The sequence below is a fragment of the Theobroma umbraticum genome, unplaced genomic scaffold (genome assembly GCF_002168275.2).
Source record: "Theobroma umbraticum cultivar Fairchild unplaced genomic scaffold, ASM216827v3 scaffold_30.0, whole genome shotgun sequence".
NCBI classification, from domain to species: Eukaryota; Viridiplantae; Streptophyta; class Magnoliopsida; order Malvales; family Malvaceae; genus Theobroma; species Theobroma umbraticum.
This window is the reverse complement of record NW_018397254.1, coordinates 836,816-849,212: the sequence shown is the minus strand read 5'-3', so window position 1 is coordinate 849,212 and position 12,397 is coordinate 836,816. Positions and strand designations below refer to the sequence as shown.

General features: G+C 37.2%; 4 protein-coding genes across 7 annotated transcripts in view; 3 read left to right on the top strand and 1 right to left on the bottom strand.

Annotated features, from left to right (window-relative positions):
* Window positions 1-1,063: 1,063 nt before the first annotated feature.
* On the top strand, window positions 1,064-7,622 carry LOC110428747 (heat stress transcription factor A-1d-like). 4 transcript variants are annotated; one of them, XR_002446499.2, is made up of 4 exons: window positions 1,064-1,706; window positions 5,059-6,378; window positions 6,933-7,172; window positions 7,269-7,622. XR_002446499.2 is itself a non-coding variant. In XM_021444678.1 (3 exons), the coding sequence occupies exons 1-2, from the start codon at window positions 1,398-1,400 to the stop codon at window positions 6,334-6,336; spliced, it is 1,587 nt and encodes a 528-aa protein (XP_021300353.1). In that variant the 5' UTR covers window positions 1,064-1,397; the 3' UTR covers window positions 6,337-6,378; window positions 7,269-7,620. The 4 variants fall into 4 exon arrangements, 3 of the variants coding, with proteins under 3 accessions (XP_021300353.1, XP_021300348.1, XP_021300342.1); XM_021444678.1 differs by lacking the exon at window positions 6,933-7,172 and having other exon boundaries at window positions 7,269-7,620; XM_021444673.1 differs by lacking the exon at window positions 7,269-7,622 and having other exon boundaries at window positions 6,933-7,210.
* A 556-nt stretch (window positions 7,623-8,178) lies between these two features.
* On the top strand, window positions 8,179-9,721 carry MKK10 (MAP kinase kinase 10). The gene is made up of 2 exons (XM_021444703.2): window positions 8,179-9,597; window positions 9,698-9,721. The coding sequence occupies exon 1, from the start codon at window positions 8,179-8,181 to the stop codon at window positions 9,181-9,183; it is 1,005 nt and encodes a 334-aa protein (XP_021300378.1). The 3' UTR covers window positions 9,184-9,597; window positions 9,698-9,721.
* Window positions 9,722-10,160: 439 nt separating this feature from the next.
* On the bottom strand, window positions 10,161-12,025 carry SAMBA (valine-tRNA ligase). Its single transcript, XM_021444711.2, has 3 exons — window positions 11,647-12,025; window positions 10,857-10,967; window positions 10,161-10,471 (listed from the first exon to the last, which is right to left on the bottom strand). The coding sequence occupies exons 1-3, from the start codon at window positions 11,792-11,794 to the stop codon at window positions 10,410-10,412; spliced, it is 321 nt and encodes a 106-aa protein (XP_021300386.1). The 5' UTR covers window positions 11,795-12,025; the 3' UTR covers window positions 10,161-10,409.
* A 120-nt stretch (window positions 12,026-12,145) lies between these two features.
* LOC110428773 (phosphatidylinositol-glycan biosynthesis class X-like protein) overlaps window positions 12,146-12,397 on the top strand; it is a 2,183-nt gene continuing 1,931 nt past the window's right edge. The window contains exon 1 of the mRNA XM_021444684.2: window positions 12,146-12,282. The gene's annotated coding sequence lies outside the window, so the exon portion shown is untranslated. The remainder of the gene's footprint in view (window positions 12,283-12,397) is intronic.

The following is a 12,397-nucleotide window of genomic DNA, read 5'->3' as shown; positions in this document are numbered from 1 at the left end:
TGTGAAACTTAACCGTTCAATATAAAATTTTATAAGTCAATTTTGATGTTTACTCAAATATTTATGAGATATAATTCTTGACCATTAACTAGAGTCCTTTAGTTTATATCATTAATAAAGTTGCTCATTGAGTTTGATATGATTAAGTGGGTGACATTAATTCAATTGAAAATTTTACTCAAAAGTCAAATGATAAAATAAAAAATAATGCATTATTGAGGATATTGAATTTAAATGTTGTTAAAATTTATTCTCATGCCTCTAAAAAAGTTAAATTAAAAATTTATGATATAATACTAAAAAAATCAATAAATTATTAAAAAATAAACAAACTATCATTTTTTGTTCTTTAATAAAAATTTTATACTTTTAATTTAAATCAAATAAAAGTTTATAATTAACTATTGATTAATTACTATTAAATAAAAAAATATGTTTTTTTTGTAATCAATGCTTGATATGATATGATATGTTATTTTATTATAATACAAAGTAACAAAATCATGTGATTACATAATTACATTAATATGTCATATTATTATATAATAAATTAACATATCATATTAGTATAACGTGATATAAAATTATAATTATTATTATAAGTAATTATAATTAATTATTAATTATAAAAAATTATTTAATTAAAAAATAAGTCTTTCACTAATTATTAAGTATGCTTCTTAGATTAAAAATATGAATTTGTAAATTATAAAATTATTTAAATTTTATTTTCAAAGCTTCATGTTATATAGGGTTGGGTTTAAATTTCAATCTATAGCAGTTGATATTAGAACAAATTTAAACTTTTATGAATTAATTTAAAAATTTATATTTAAATAAAATAAAATATCATAAATTTCACATCTTTAATAAATAATCTTGAAACATGTCTTTTAGATTAAGAATTATACTTTTAAACTTAATTTTTTTATAAAAAAATTATAAATTTATTTTTGATACTATTTTCTTACACACAATTTTTCACCAAAAAAACGGAAAGTACAAGAAAAATGTGAACGGAAAAAGGGCAAAATCCCACTGCCCGCTAATATAGCGGAACACGAGGCCCAATCAAGTCATTTCAAAAACGTCGTTCCGTCGTCACGCCCTCCCAAAAAGCCAAAAACGCGAAAACCGCCTCGTGCCGGTTATCCCTCATCGTCTTCTCCGCTTAAAAGCGCCGCTCTCCGTTGTCCGTACAGCCATCTGTCTGTTTCTCAGTTCCCACCACTCTCTTTCGCTCTCACGTTCTTTGTTTTCTTTTTTTCTTTTTTTCAAAATCCCTAAAAATCCGCTTATCTCCGATGGCGCAAATTAACCGTGCCTCAAAACCCTAGAACCCCGCCCTTTTTCGGTTTTTTATTATTTCTTTAACTGTAAAGAACCAGTGAAGTGGAATGGATGGAATGAGTAGCAGTAGCAACGGCCAAAACGATGCATCAACCACCGGCGGAGGAGCCCAAACGGCAGCGCAACCTCAACCGACCCCTCAGCCGGTGGCGGTGCAGAGTGCGAACGCGCCACCGCCTTTCCTGAGTAAGACTTATGATATGGTGGATGATCCCGCCACGGATGCCATCGTCTCTTGGAGCCCGACCAACAATAGCTTCGTTGTTTGGAACCCACCGGAGTTCGCACGGGATCTTCTGCCCAAGTATTTCAAGCACAACAACTTCTCGAGCTTCGTCAGGCAACTAAACACCTATGTACGCCTTCTTTTTTTTTTTAATTTCTTTTACCTTTCGCTTTAGTACTTTAAATTTTATAGTGTCAAGTAATTAGTGTTTGAACTTTCCTTAGAAAAAATTGGAAAATATTAAGTACTTTTGTTTCTTTTAGTTTGACTTGTTAAATGTTTGATTTCCTTGTTGATGATAAGTATTCATTGCGAATGTGAAATTGTTCCAAATTAAGTTAATTTTTTTGGAAGCGATCGAGTAAACTAAGAGTCCCCCTTGTGGTTGCTGAGAAAATTTAGAAAAATGAAAACCATGGAGGATAAGTTTTAGAAATGTTTTATAGTAAATTAAACTTAGAGGAACAAGTGTAGGAATCAGTGTTCTAGGTAAGGGTATAGGGTTGCTAGGGCCTGAGTTATTGAAGGAATCAGTTAAACACTCACTAAACCTTTTGGTTAACAAGATGTTTGTCAAGGACTAATATATGCCAAGTTATGTTAATATTATTTTAGTTGCTTTGAGCAGGATCAGTTTCCGGTCTCAACTAAATGTGATGTTTATACCGGGGATATAATGGCTTGGTTTCATTGTCTCCCAAGTCACGGAATTGTGTGATTTAAAGTTTTAATTGTGTTTCTTCCTGGATTTTCTCAGCAACTAAATGGAGCAGAAAGGGGAAATTGGAAAAAGAAAGCAGGTCACATGTTGTTCATGACGTGGTCACAAGGTCATCAAAAGTTTTGTCTTTGTTTGTTGTTACTGGTTTAAATGAGACATATCTGAAGGACATTTAATATTTGATGTTGGAGTGGTACACATGAATGTGTCACTGAGATAATCAACAAGTTCAGATCTCGTATAATTCATCATGGAAGTGGATATGACCATTGTTGTTGGGGTATATAGCATGAAAGATGCGTGCACAGTGCAGGCATATTATGCATGCATTTGGACTTTTGCTCCTTGTATGTGTGTGAACCAGGCAGAGTTTAAGAAATTTAGCTGCTAGGCTTTTTCTCATGGATTAAGCTTTTATCACGTTGGATTTAGGCCTCAAAATTGCGGAGAGAGAATTTTTGTCTTATAGATTGAATAGAGTTTACTTTGTTTGAGATTCAAGGGCAATAAACTGGCCAAAAAAAACGAACTTGTTGCAGGGATTTGAGGATAGTGACCAAACAGTAAGGGTTAGGCTTTGTGTTGCGAGGGAAAGAATTTAATAAGGGTGCTGTTATACAGTTCTTGTTCAATAAATTGTTGAATATTGACAATTTTTAGCCTTTGCAGCATCAATATTATAAAATATGTAATGACCAGCCTAATTGCTCTGGTGAAATTTGTGTTATTTGAAAATAATACAATCTTGATTAGTAATCATGCATTCGTACTCATTTTGCTGTAACAGCCAGAATGCACTTGACTGAGGCTTACATCTAAGTAATTTACTGGCAAGCGCACCTCTATTCTGTGAAAATGACTTCTTCAATATTCTAAGATCTTAGTTAAAAATTTCTATTAACGAATCATTCTGCCATAACTCTTTAAAGGCAAGTGGAAGAACTAGGATGAAAATGAAATATGTGTTAAATTTTCTTACCACTTCATATGCAATTCTCAAACTCTATGCGTATTTGTCATTATACATTCCATGCATATTCACGTGCATTTCTTGTATGTATATGTATATCGTAGATACATACACTATTCTGTTCATGCATGATCCTAGGGGTTTGTCATTGGTTGTCATTTTGTCAATATGAGATTCTGATTATATAAATATTTTCTCCTTATCTATGAGCTACTTTGGAGCAGTTTGTATCTTTGTTGGAAAACAAGAACAATGGTGCTTGTATTTTGGGAAATGTTCATCTTATTGTTAAATGAATCTTATGGTACTGTTTAGATCTGATTGTAGTTTATCCTGTGCTACTCCACAGATTTCCTTTGGAGTGGTGTATGTATTACTTTGGCTTCTTAGTACCATGGGTGTTGCATTTTTGTTTATTGCATGATCATGCACAGATTTCCTTTGGAGTGGGATATGTCACTTTGGCATCTTAGTAGCTTGGGCGTTGCATGTATTCGCATTCTTCATTAACTGTTCTTTAAGGTTATATTGATGTGTTCAGGTAAGCTTGTTTATTAGATAGTATTTTAGGAAGTTCAAAGCGTAGGTGTCACATCAAATACATGCCTTTTTAAATAGAATCATTGAATGCTGGCCTTGATTGATAGTTCAATCATTTTGGTAGGGATGGAGATAGGAAATGAGTGAGAACCAACAAGTATGTCTGTGGAAAATGCATTTTTTTTCTTAAAAGTTTACAGTAAAAACTTTTATAGAATGGTGATAGTTGTTTAATGCTTACATTGTTACAGTCAAGTTGATGCGACCTCTGTGCTGCTCCTGAATTCGGAAACTAAGTTTGATTGTCCACTGATATGGCACCACCTTGAAAGCTTTAGTGTTTTAAGGGAGAATGGAAAATATGGTGGACCTGAAAGCTATCCTTCTATTTGACAGTGAAATCTGCTTTGGGCCTAGTTTAGTTACTTCGTATAGTTATTTTTTTATGCTAATTTGTGTTAACATGGTTGGAGTGTGAGCCAGACATTGTGGTCTTTATATTAGTTTTTCTGGTATTGTAGAAGTATGCAAGATTTATGATTTGCAGAACAGAAGTATATTATCTTTCAGGAGCTAGATATACCTTACAAGATTTATGATCTTGCCTTAGTTCTTCAACTCAAGCCTTCATAAAAAATTGAAAATTCAAATACGTTAGTTATAGTAAGGTTAAAACCTTTTTTTTTAAATTAAAATTTCAACTGACTTTTAGCAAGGCTTGCTAGTTTGACTTTCAGTAAGGTTGAAATGAGTTGACTCAAGCTGGGCACCTCTTATGTGAGCTTGCTTATTTGGGTTTTATTCGGGTCAATCTCTAATTGAATCAAACTTCTTAGCTCAATTCAAGCTTTTTCTTTCTTACTCTTTATCCTTTTTTGAGTTTGGACCAGTGTAAGAGGATTCCTAATAAGGGCTGTCCTGGAGTGGGGATTGGAGATGGTGCCCATTGTGCCCACTTGGCTTGTTTATTTGATAAGCTTGAATATTAGGCTTGGGCTTATTTATTTAAACTAGTTCCAAATAAAGTGACAAGCAACTGCTCATCAGTGATTACCATGCCTTTACAGATGGATGTCTGTATGATTGTATCCATGAACTTTGTCCCTTTTTTTCCCCTATCCTTTTTGTTTTTATCATTTCCTTCAGACCAGCAATATTGACATAAATTTTTGTATTTTTGTCAATAACAACTCTGCTGAGTGATCTGCTTTTTTTCCCATACTTTTTGTTCTTGCTGATGTGCGTGGATAGGGTTTCCGAAAGGTTGATCCTGACCGCTGGGAATTTGCAAATGAGGGATTTTTAAGGGGTCAGAAGCACCTGCTTCGGAATATTAGTCGGCGAAAGCCTGTCCATGGGCATGGCCATCAGCAGACACAGCAATCACATGGACAGAGTTCATCCGTGGGTGCCTGTGTTGAGGTTGGGAAATTTGGGCTTGAAGAAGAGGTTGAGAGGCTTAAGAGAGACAAGAATGTGCTTATGCAGGAACTTGTTAGGTTGAGGCAGCAGCAACAGGCTACTGATAACCAGCTGCAAACCATGGTGCAACGTCTTCAGGGGATGGAGCAGCGGCAGCAGCAGATGATGTCATTCTTGGCAAAGGCTGTGCAGAGCCCCGGCTTTTTGGCTCAATTTGTGCAGCAGCAAAATGAGAGCAATAGGCGCATAAGTGAAGCGAACAAGAAGAGGAGGCTCAAGCAGGATGGTATCATTGATAATGAGCATTCTGCTTCCTCTGATGGACAGATTGTTAAATATCAGCCTATGATGACTGAGTCGAAAGCAATGCTCAGGCAGTTCATGAAAGGAGATGCTTCTCCCAGGATGGACTCTTTTAACAACAATAATGAAAATTTTCTGATTGGTGATGGTTTGTCATCGTCCAGCGGAATGGATGGTGGGAACTCTTCAAGCCGTGTATCTGGGGTGACCCTTCAGGAGGTCCCACCAACTTCAGGCCAATCAACATTTATACCAGCAACTTCAGAGATCTCAGGGCAGTGCCCCTCAACTGCCGTAACTGAAATACAATCTTCCCCAAGTGCAACAACCTCTGAAAAGATTACAACAGCACAGTTTCCCGATGTGAGTGCACTGGTTGGAGTGCAAAAGCCACCATCAATATCCGTTTCTCAGACAGATATAATTATGCCTGAGCTTTCTCAAATACCAGACATGGTCCCTGAAAGCATTGTTGATATTCCAACAGAAAATTACATGGGGTCTGAAACAGGGAATGGTGGATTTATTGATCCTGCTGCATTGGTTGTGGATGGTTCAGTTCCCATAGAACTTGATGACATTGGTCCTGATCCTGACATAGATGCCTTGCTGGATAATTCTACTTTCTGGGATGACCTTCTTGTGCACAGTCCATTGCCTGATGATATTGAATCACCCTCAATGGATGGTAAAAACAAGGGAAATGAAGGGCAGCCGATTGACAATGGATGGGACAAATCCCAGCATATGGATAAACTTACAGAACAAATGGGTCTTCTTAGATCAGATAACAAGGGGCTTTAATCTTGTGTACCAAAACCTATATTGCCTTTCACATTATCTGAGGTAAACCTGAAAGTTATATTATTAACCTTTATAATCACATGATCCTCTTATTTAGCCATTGGAAACACAACTAATGCCTTCATTATCTTTGTTTTGCACTCGCACATATATAAACCGTATAAACCTGAACTTTAGTTTTCTTTTTGATTATATCCAACTGGAGTTTTCTTTCACTTCACCTTTGGGCTGAGTCCAAAGACTATTGGTCATTGGTGGTGTTGGGCAATTGGTTGTAGGCATAACTTTTTTAACCTTACAAAGTCTTAGGAATGGGTTTGTGTGATATATTCTCTGGGAGATTGCTAATGACTGGCTTTACAAGGGAGGTCGTACCCTGGAAATCATTTTGCTTATGCCTGTTTCATTATACTGGATATGAAAAAACCCTGGTGAAACCATTTCCTGAAGGCCTCCAACACTGAAATATTTTTAATATGTGGATGTAATGTGAAGAATTTCTTTCCAATGTGTCTTTTATTTTTTTTTATATTGTGGTTATTGAACATCAGCATCAACTGTGTTGGAGCCAGTCTTATCTTGCTCGTACCTTTTAGGTTTCGAACCAGCTGGCATGAGTAGGACCTGAGTATGGTAACCAGCGTGTAGTGGCTGATACCGTAAACTAAAGATAAAGTGAAACTCGAGGTTCAAGGTTGGTGAAGATTGGGATGATTGCTTCCCTTAGATGGGGAGAATGGCTGGTGAGGCTACGCCTACCAGTGGGCTGATGGCGGTTTGCTAGGCTTGTTCCTGGTGAAGGATGAATCATGAACATATCAATTTACCGTTAAAACGTTAGTTCATTATTTTAAAGATTAAAGAATATAAGAAGAATAAATAGGTGGGGAATTTGGCTAATTATTCTTAATGAAAACTTAAAATCTTGTCAGGCATCTCACCGGGGTGCAGTAAAAGAGTTCACTGAGACGAAGGCCACCTGGTCAAATGACTCCTAGCGGAGGGAAGGAAGAGAACCTAGTCAAATGGCTCGGAATCAAAAACTGAAACAAAATTGGACAAGCACGGTAAAGGGAAGTCATGAATTTTATATTGGCTGTGTAATAAGGTGAGATGATTATTTGATTGCCATAAGTTTATATAGACCAAGACAGTTGATATCAAAATTAGTTCTGAATAGTAACAATGGCTTTATGATACTAACTATGTGTCACTTCTACTGTTGACTTGTAAGAAATTTTTAAATTTTAATATTTACACGTTTATGAGGACACATGTGGGGCTTAAAGCTGACTTGGTGCCTGTTAGTCTCTGAAGTTTGATTCATTTAGCATTTATAACTGCGATATTAACCATTCACATTTTAAAAAAAAAGGGCGTTACACGTATGTTTTATTAATTGTGCCGGCTTTTGTTATTGTTGGTTAAAGCGAAATGCGGCGGTTGCATGGCTTAACCTTCCATTTCGGATTCTGATCCTAATAACTCGATGTTCTGATCCCCGCCGGCACGTTCCCCTTTCTTTCTTCCCACCTCTGATGTTATCGAAGATTTGCTCGAATAATCAATCTAACGGCTTCTCTCTTTCCCCTTATTCCGCCATGGAAATCTTAACTTTAGAAGCACATGTTTAACGATAGCCATGGAAAATGGGCATCTTGTTAAAAAAGACAAAAAAAAAGAGACACGTGCCATTCCAAGAACTGACAGATGCTGACATAAACCAGGAGGTCCGTGAATCAAGGGATTGTCACTGCCCACAATCATATCTTCTGTATTTATAACTGTTAGATTGATCTATTTGTTTTACACGTAAAACATTTTAAAAGAACAAGTGTGTAAATGACACTGGTTAGAGAGAGAAGGCACCAGCAGGGACTCCGTTTATCCCTACCACCACCACTACCTGCAGCTGATTTCCGGCAACGGTCTCATTACGCGGCGTTGCTGTCAGCCATTGGTCCGACATCTCCAGACATCGAAAGCCTCTCCGACCTCGAGAAACTATCCGTCATTGGCCACGGCAATGGTGGCACTGTGTACAAAGTCCGTAACCGTAAAAGCTCATCCGTTTACGCTCTAAAAGTCCTACGTTTCGATCAGAATGCGGCCATAATACGGCACCAAGCGGCGTGTGAAGCTGAAATCCTGAAAAGGGTAGATTCCCAATTCGTCGTGAAATGCCATGCGGTGTTCGACGCCATAGGAGGAGAACTCTGCTTCGTTATGGAGTACATGGAGAGAGGATCCTTGTACGATGAACTCTCCGTCAGGGTGAATTTGCCCGAAGATGTTATTTCCGGTGTTGCGCAAAGAGTTTTACGAGGGTTGCATTATCTGCATGGGATGCAAATCGTGCATGGCGATATAAAACCATCGAATCTACTGATAAATGGGAAAGGAGACGTGAAGATTGCAGATTTTGGAGTAAGCAAGATCGTCGTAGGCACCCGTAACGCCTGCGACACGTGCATGGGAACATGCGCTTACATGAGCCCAGAAAGGGTCGATCCCGAGAGGTGGAACGGGTGCCACGCCGACGGTTTTGCCGGTGACGTTTGGTCGCTCGGCGTGGTGGTCTTAGAATGTTTTGTGGGTCATTATCCGTTGATTGGTCTAGGGGAAAAACCCGATTGGGCGGCTTTGATGTGTGCTATATGCTTCAGGGAGAGGTTGGAGATGCCTGAGACGGCTTCGCCGGAGTTTAGGAGCTTTGTGAGGAGGTGTTTGGAGAAAGAATGGAGGAAGAGAGGGACAGTGGATGAGCTTCTTGGTCACCCTTTTGTGAATAGGAGTTTTGGAGGAAGTTCCAATGAAGGATTCATCGATTTTGCTTTGCACCATTGAGTTTCTTCAATTTTGCTAGAAAAAAATTTTCTTTTCAAGCCTTTAGCTTTGATCTCCATCGTTGATGGACCTTTGGGTTTCCAATATTTTGGTCGTACATATAAATTCTGTTGTTGGAAATGGCTGGTTAATATTCATGACAGAATGGAAAGCTAAACCAGTGAGCTGCTGGCAAATGATTCCCACTAGGAGAGAAATGTGTTAGTAAAGGTGAGACCAGACCTGGTGTACAACATGATCGATGGGTTATTTTTGGCCATTACCATAAAACATTCGGATGTCTTAACTAAACTAATCAAGTAGTTCTCATGGTGTTGCTGTTGATGGCACTTGGATTTTCATAAAAGTTCTTGGCTTAGCTGAATCTAGAACAAGATCTCATTAACTAATTTCAGCTTACTTCTAGCAATCAAGGTAATAGCCCTAGTTTCCAACGGTGTTGATGTTGAAATCTTTGTCAGATTTCCCAAAAAAAACTCTGATTAGCCTGTATCTAACATATCACTATCTGTAGTTATATCAGGGAGTTACTGGATTTATATCAGTTCTTTTTGTTGAGAAGGATTCATACCAGATTTGCACCCTGTATGATGAAATTATGTACACATAGAATCAGACAGACCAAATCTAAGTCCTCTTCCGATTCCAGACAAAACACACAGAAGACCAAATTGATGGCAGCCTGTAGTCTAGCTGAGCTCTAGATGAAGATGTACTGATGCCACTGATGATTCCTAGCATTCTTACTGCAAGGTGAAGCTGCGCTGAACTCAAAACATTTTTACAGTCACGAGAGTGGACCAACCAATCACCATTTCGGTGTTCTCCAACATTGACAAAAACCTGAGGTGGATGAATGAGAAAAAACCTGAGGTGGATGCATGCATTCTCAGCTTCCTTGGCATTATCCTGATGACAGATTTATCACTACCTAGGTAATTTCCCTTACTATTAAAGTTGAAATGAATGTAAATATGAATTAAACACCGCAAACAGACTGCTACAGAAAATCATCATTTCACTAATATTCATGTTTCAAAATCAAATGGAAGATTTTTCTGTCCTGTTTATCAAGAAGTGTTACAAAGGTTACACTTGTACTCTTTCATATATGCCTCCATGAATCCATAATAAAGTTCAGCAATGTACAGATATAATCAAGTTGTTGATGGTCAAAGAAGCCAGATCTCTTAGCTCTATGAACTCCATCCTCAAGAAATCTTCAATCATTTTGGGGGTGCCATGCTACGATTCTTTGTGAATTCCATCTGCTTCTGTAGAAGTCCACCTGGATTCAGTGGATTGGAGTCAGTAACATCAAATGACTAAATAAATTACATAAACATAAAAAAACAATGCAGTTGCCAAAAGGAAATATAGATTGTAACCATGAAGAATTGGACATTAGATTGCAATGCCAAAAACATGTAAAGCAAAAGAGACACCAAGAAATACTACTTTTCAAGACATGCCAGTAACTTTGCCACTCCCTTATGATGTAGGTCTTTGAGAGAAGAAAATGAGCCAAAAAATCCAAAATTTAAGTCACTCATTATAAGCGGAACTCAGGAATTTTAAGTGGCTCATATTATAATCAGTCATAATCAACAGGAATGAATCAGATCTAACAAAGTTGAGAAGGCAATTGATGTCCAGTGGATTGAAGAACTAACCTGGTCTTGATATCAGGTGGATGCAGGAACGAGGACCTTCAAATTTCCAGTTATCTTCATCCAATGATTTAACCTCTTCGTTGAGTGCAGCCATCAAATCAGATTTTAGAACTGCAATGTAGAAGCAATAGCATTTTCTTATATGACAATTAAATTTCAATGATTGGGACTTATAGCAAAACCCTTGCACAAATTAGCCCTGACAGGCTAAAACTGCAACCTGACTAGGGAACTTCCGCATTTAGAAAGTAGAAAGATGAAGGACTTAAAAAAGTTAAGAATTCTCTCTTTACATCCTTTTCATTGTCTCAGCAAGAACAAAAAATGCAAAATTATTTCTTTAATAAAAATAGAATCAGACCCTGAAGACAACTAAAGAATTCTTCAAAATAATCCCAAGAATTTTACAAAACTTAACCACATAATTCTGCCCAATAAACAAAATGGCTGTAAGAATCAATTTTGTTAGCATAAATTTCAATATTAGGATGTCAAGAAACCAAAATTATCCAACCAACTAAGCCTCATACAACAAGACTATAATTAACCAATACTAAAGACATCCCAACATATCCCAAAAGCCCACAAAAAGTAATGAAGAAATGTAGCAGAAACTATGAAGTATAGCATCAAAATTGAAGAATTCAACAGACACATTCAAAACCCAAAAACTTAATGCAGAAATAACATGACCCAAATGGCTAATAAGACATGCTTAACACATAATAGATAGTCCAAAGTGAAAGGAAGAAAATCCCCCAAAAAAAAAGGAAGAGAAAGAGAAACAAACCACGCATGGCCTCATCCTTGCGATCTTGGATAGAGATAAGATCAGAAGGGAAATGGAAATCCTCCAAACCAGCATTGGTGGTACTTGCTCCTCCTCCAAGGATTGCTGTTGTTGATATTGATGAGTTTGCCGGTGATGAACTATTCATTTTTACTATCGTTTTCACCTTTGCCTTTTTAAGGTGAAAAGAATTCAGAACAAAAAAATCTCACCTTTTCTTGAATATCAGCTTTTACATTCAGTTCTCAAACTCAAAACTTTGTTTCGATGCTTGGAAGGTTCTTCATTGATTTCATTCCTGTTCCGGTCTGTGGTTTCTAGAGTTTAAAATGGAAACAGATACGCTTCTTAATTTGGCGAAAAGACAAAAGCTTTACCAATTCCTACCAAAGTGTCTAAAATGGTAAATTGAATTTTCTTTCTTTTCTTTGGTTATGGGTTATGGGGCCACTGGGCCTTTGTAACTCTTAAGCCCAAAGCTCATTTCTTTGGGAATGAATCTTCTGCTAATTTTATTTCTTGGCCTGTGAACCGGGTTGCTCTTCTTTTCCTCCTCCAAGATCGCTCCAGTCTTACTGAGCAGTGTTGTGATTCAGTGATTGCTTTTGTTGGAACAAGAACTAAAAGAAACATAAGGTCAGCTCTCTCTTTTTCTCTCCTGAGTTTGATTTTGTGCTGAATAATCTGATTGTACGCTTTGCCTCAGCATGTTCTTGTTATGTAATTCAAATCTCTCTCAATCATTCTCTCT

What these genes read in the sequence shown, in the direction of transcription:
- MKK10 (XM_021444703.2), top strand. Translation starts at nt 8,179, where the DNA reads ATGACACTGGTTAGAGAGAGAAGGCACCAGCAGGGACTCCGTTTATCC.
- SAMBA (XM_021444711.2), bottom strand. Translation starts at nt 11,794, where the DNA reads ATGAATAGTTCATCACCGGCAAACTCATCAATATCAACAACAGCAATC. An exon ending in CAAGGATGAGGCCATGCGTG is followed by an intron (nt 10,968 to 11,646) that starts GTTTGTTTCTCT and finishes TCTACATTGCAG; the next exon opens with TTCTAAAATCTGATTTGATG. An exon ending in CCACCTGATATCAAGACCAG is followed by an intron (nt 10,472 to 10,856) that starts GTTAGTTCTTCA and finishes CACTGAATCCAG; the next exon opens with GTGGACTTCTACAGAAGCAG.
- LOC110428747 (XM_021444678.1), top strand. Translation starts at nt 1,398, where the DNA reads ATGGATGGAATGAGTAGCAGTAGCAACGGCCAAAACGATGCATCAACC. An exon ending in TCAGGCAACTAAACACCTAT is followed by an intron (nt 1,707 to 5,058) that starts GTACGCCTTCTT and finishes GTGCGTGGATAG; the next exon opens with GGTTTCCGAAAGGTTGATCC.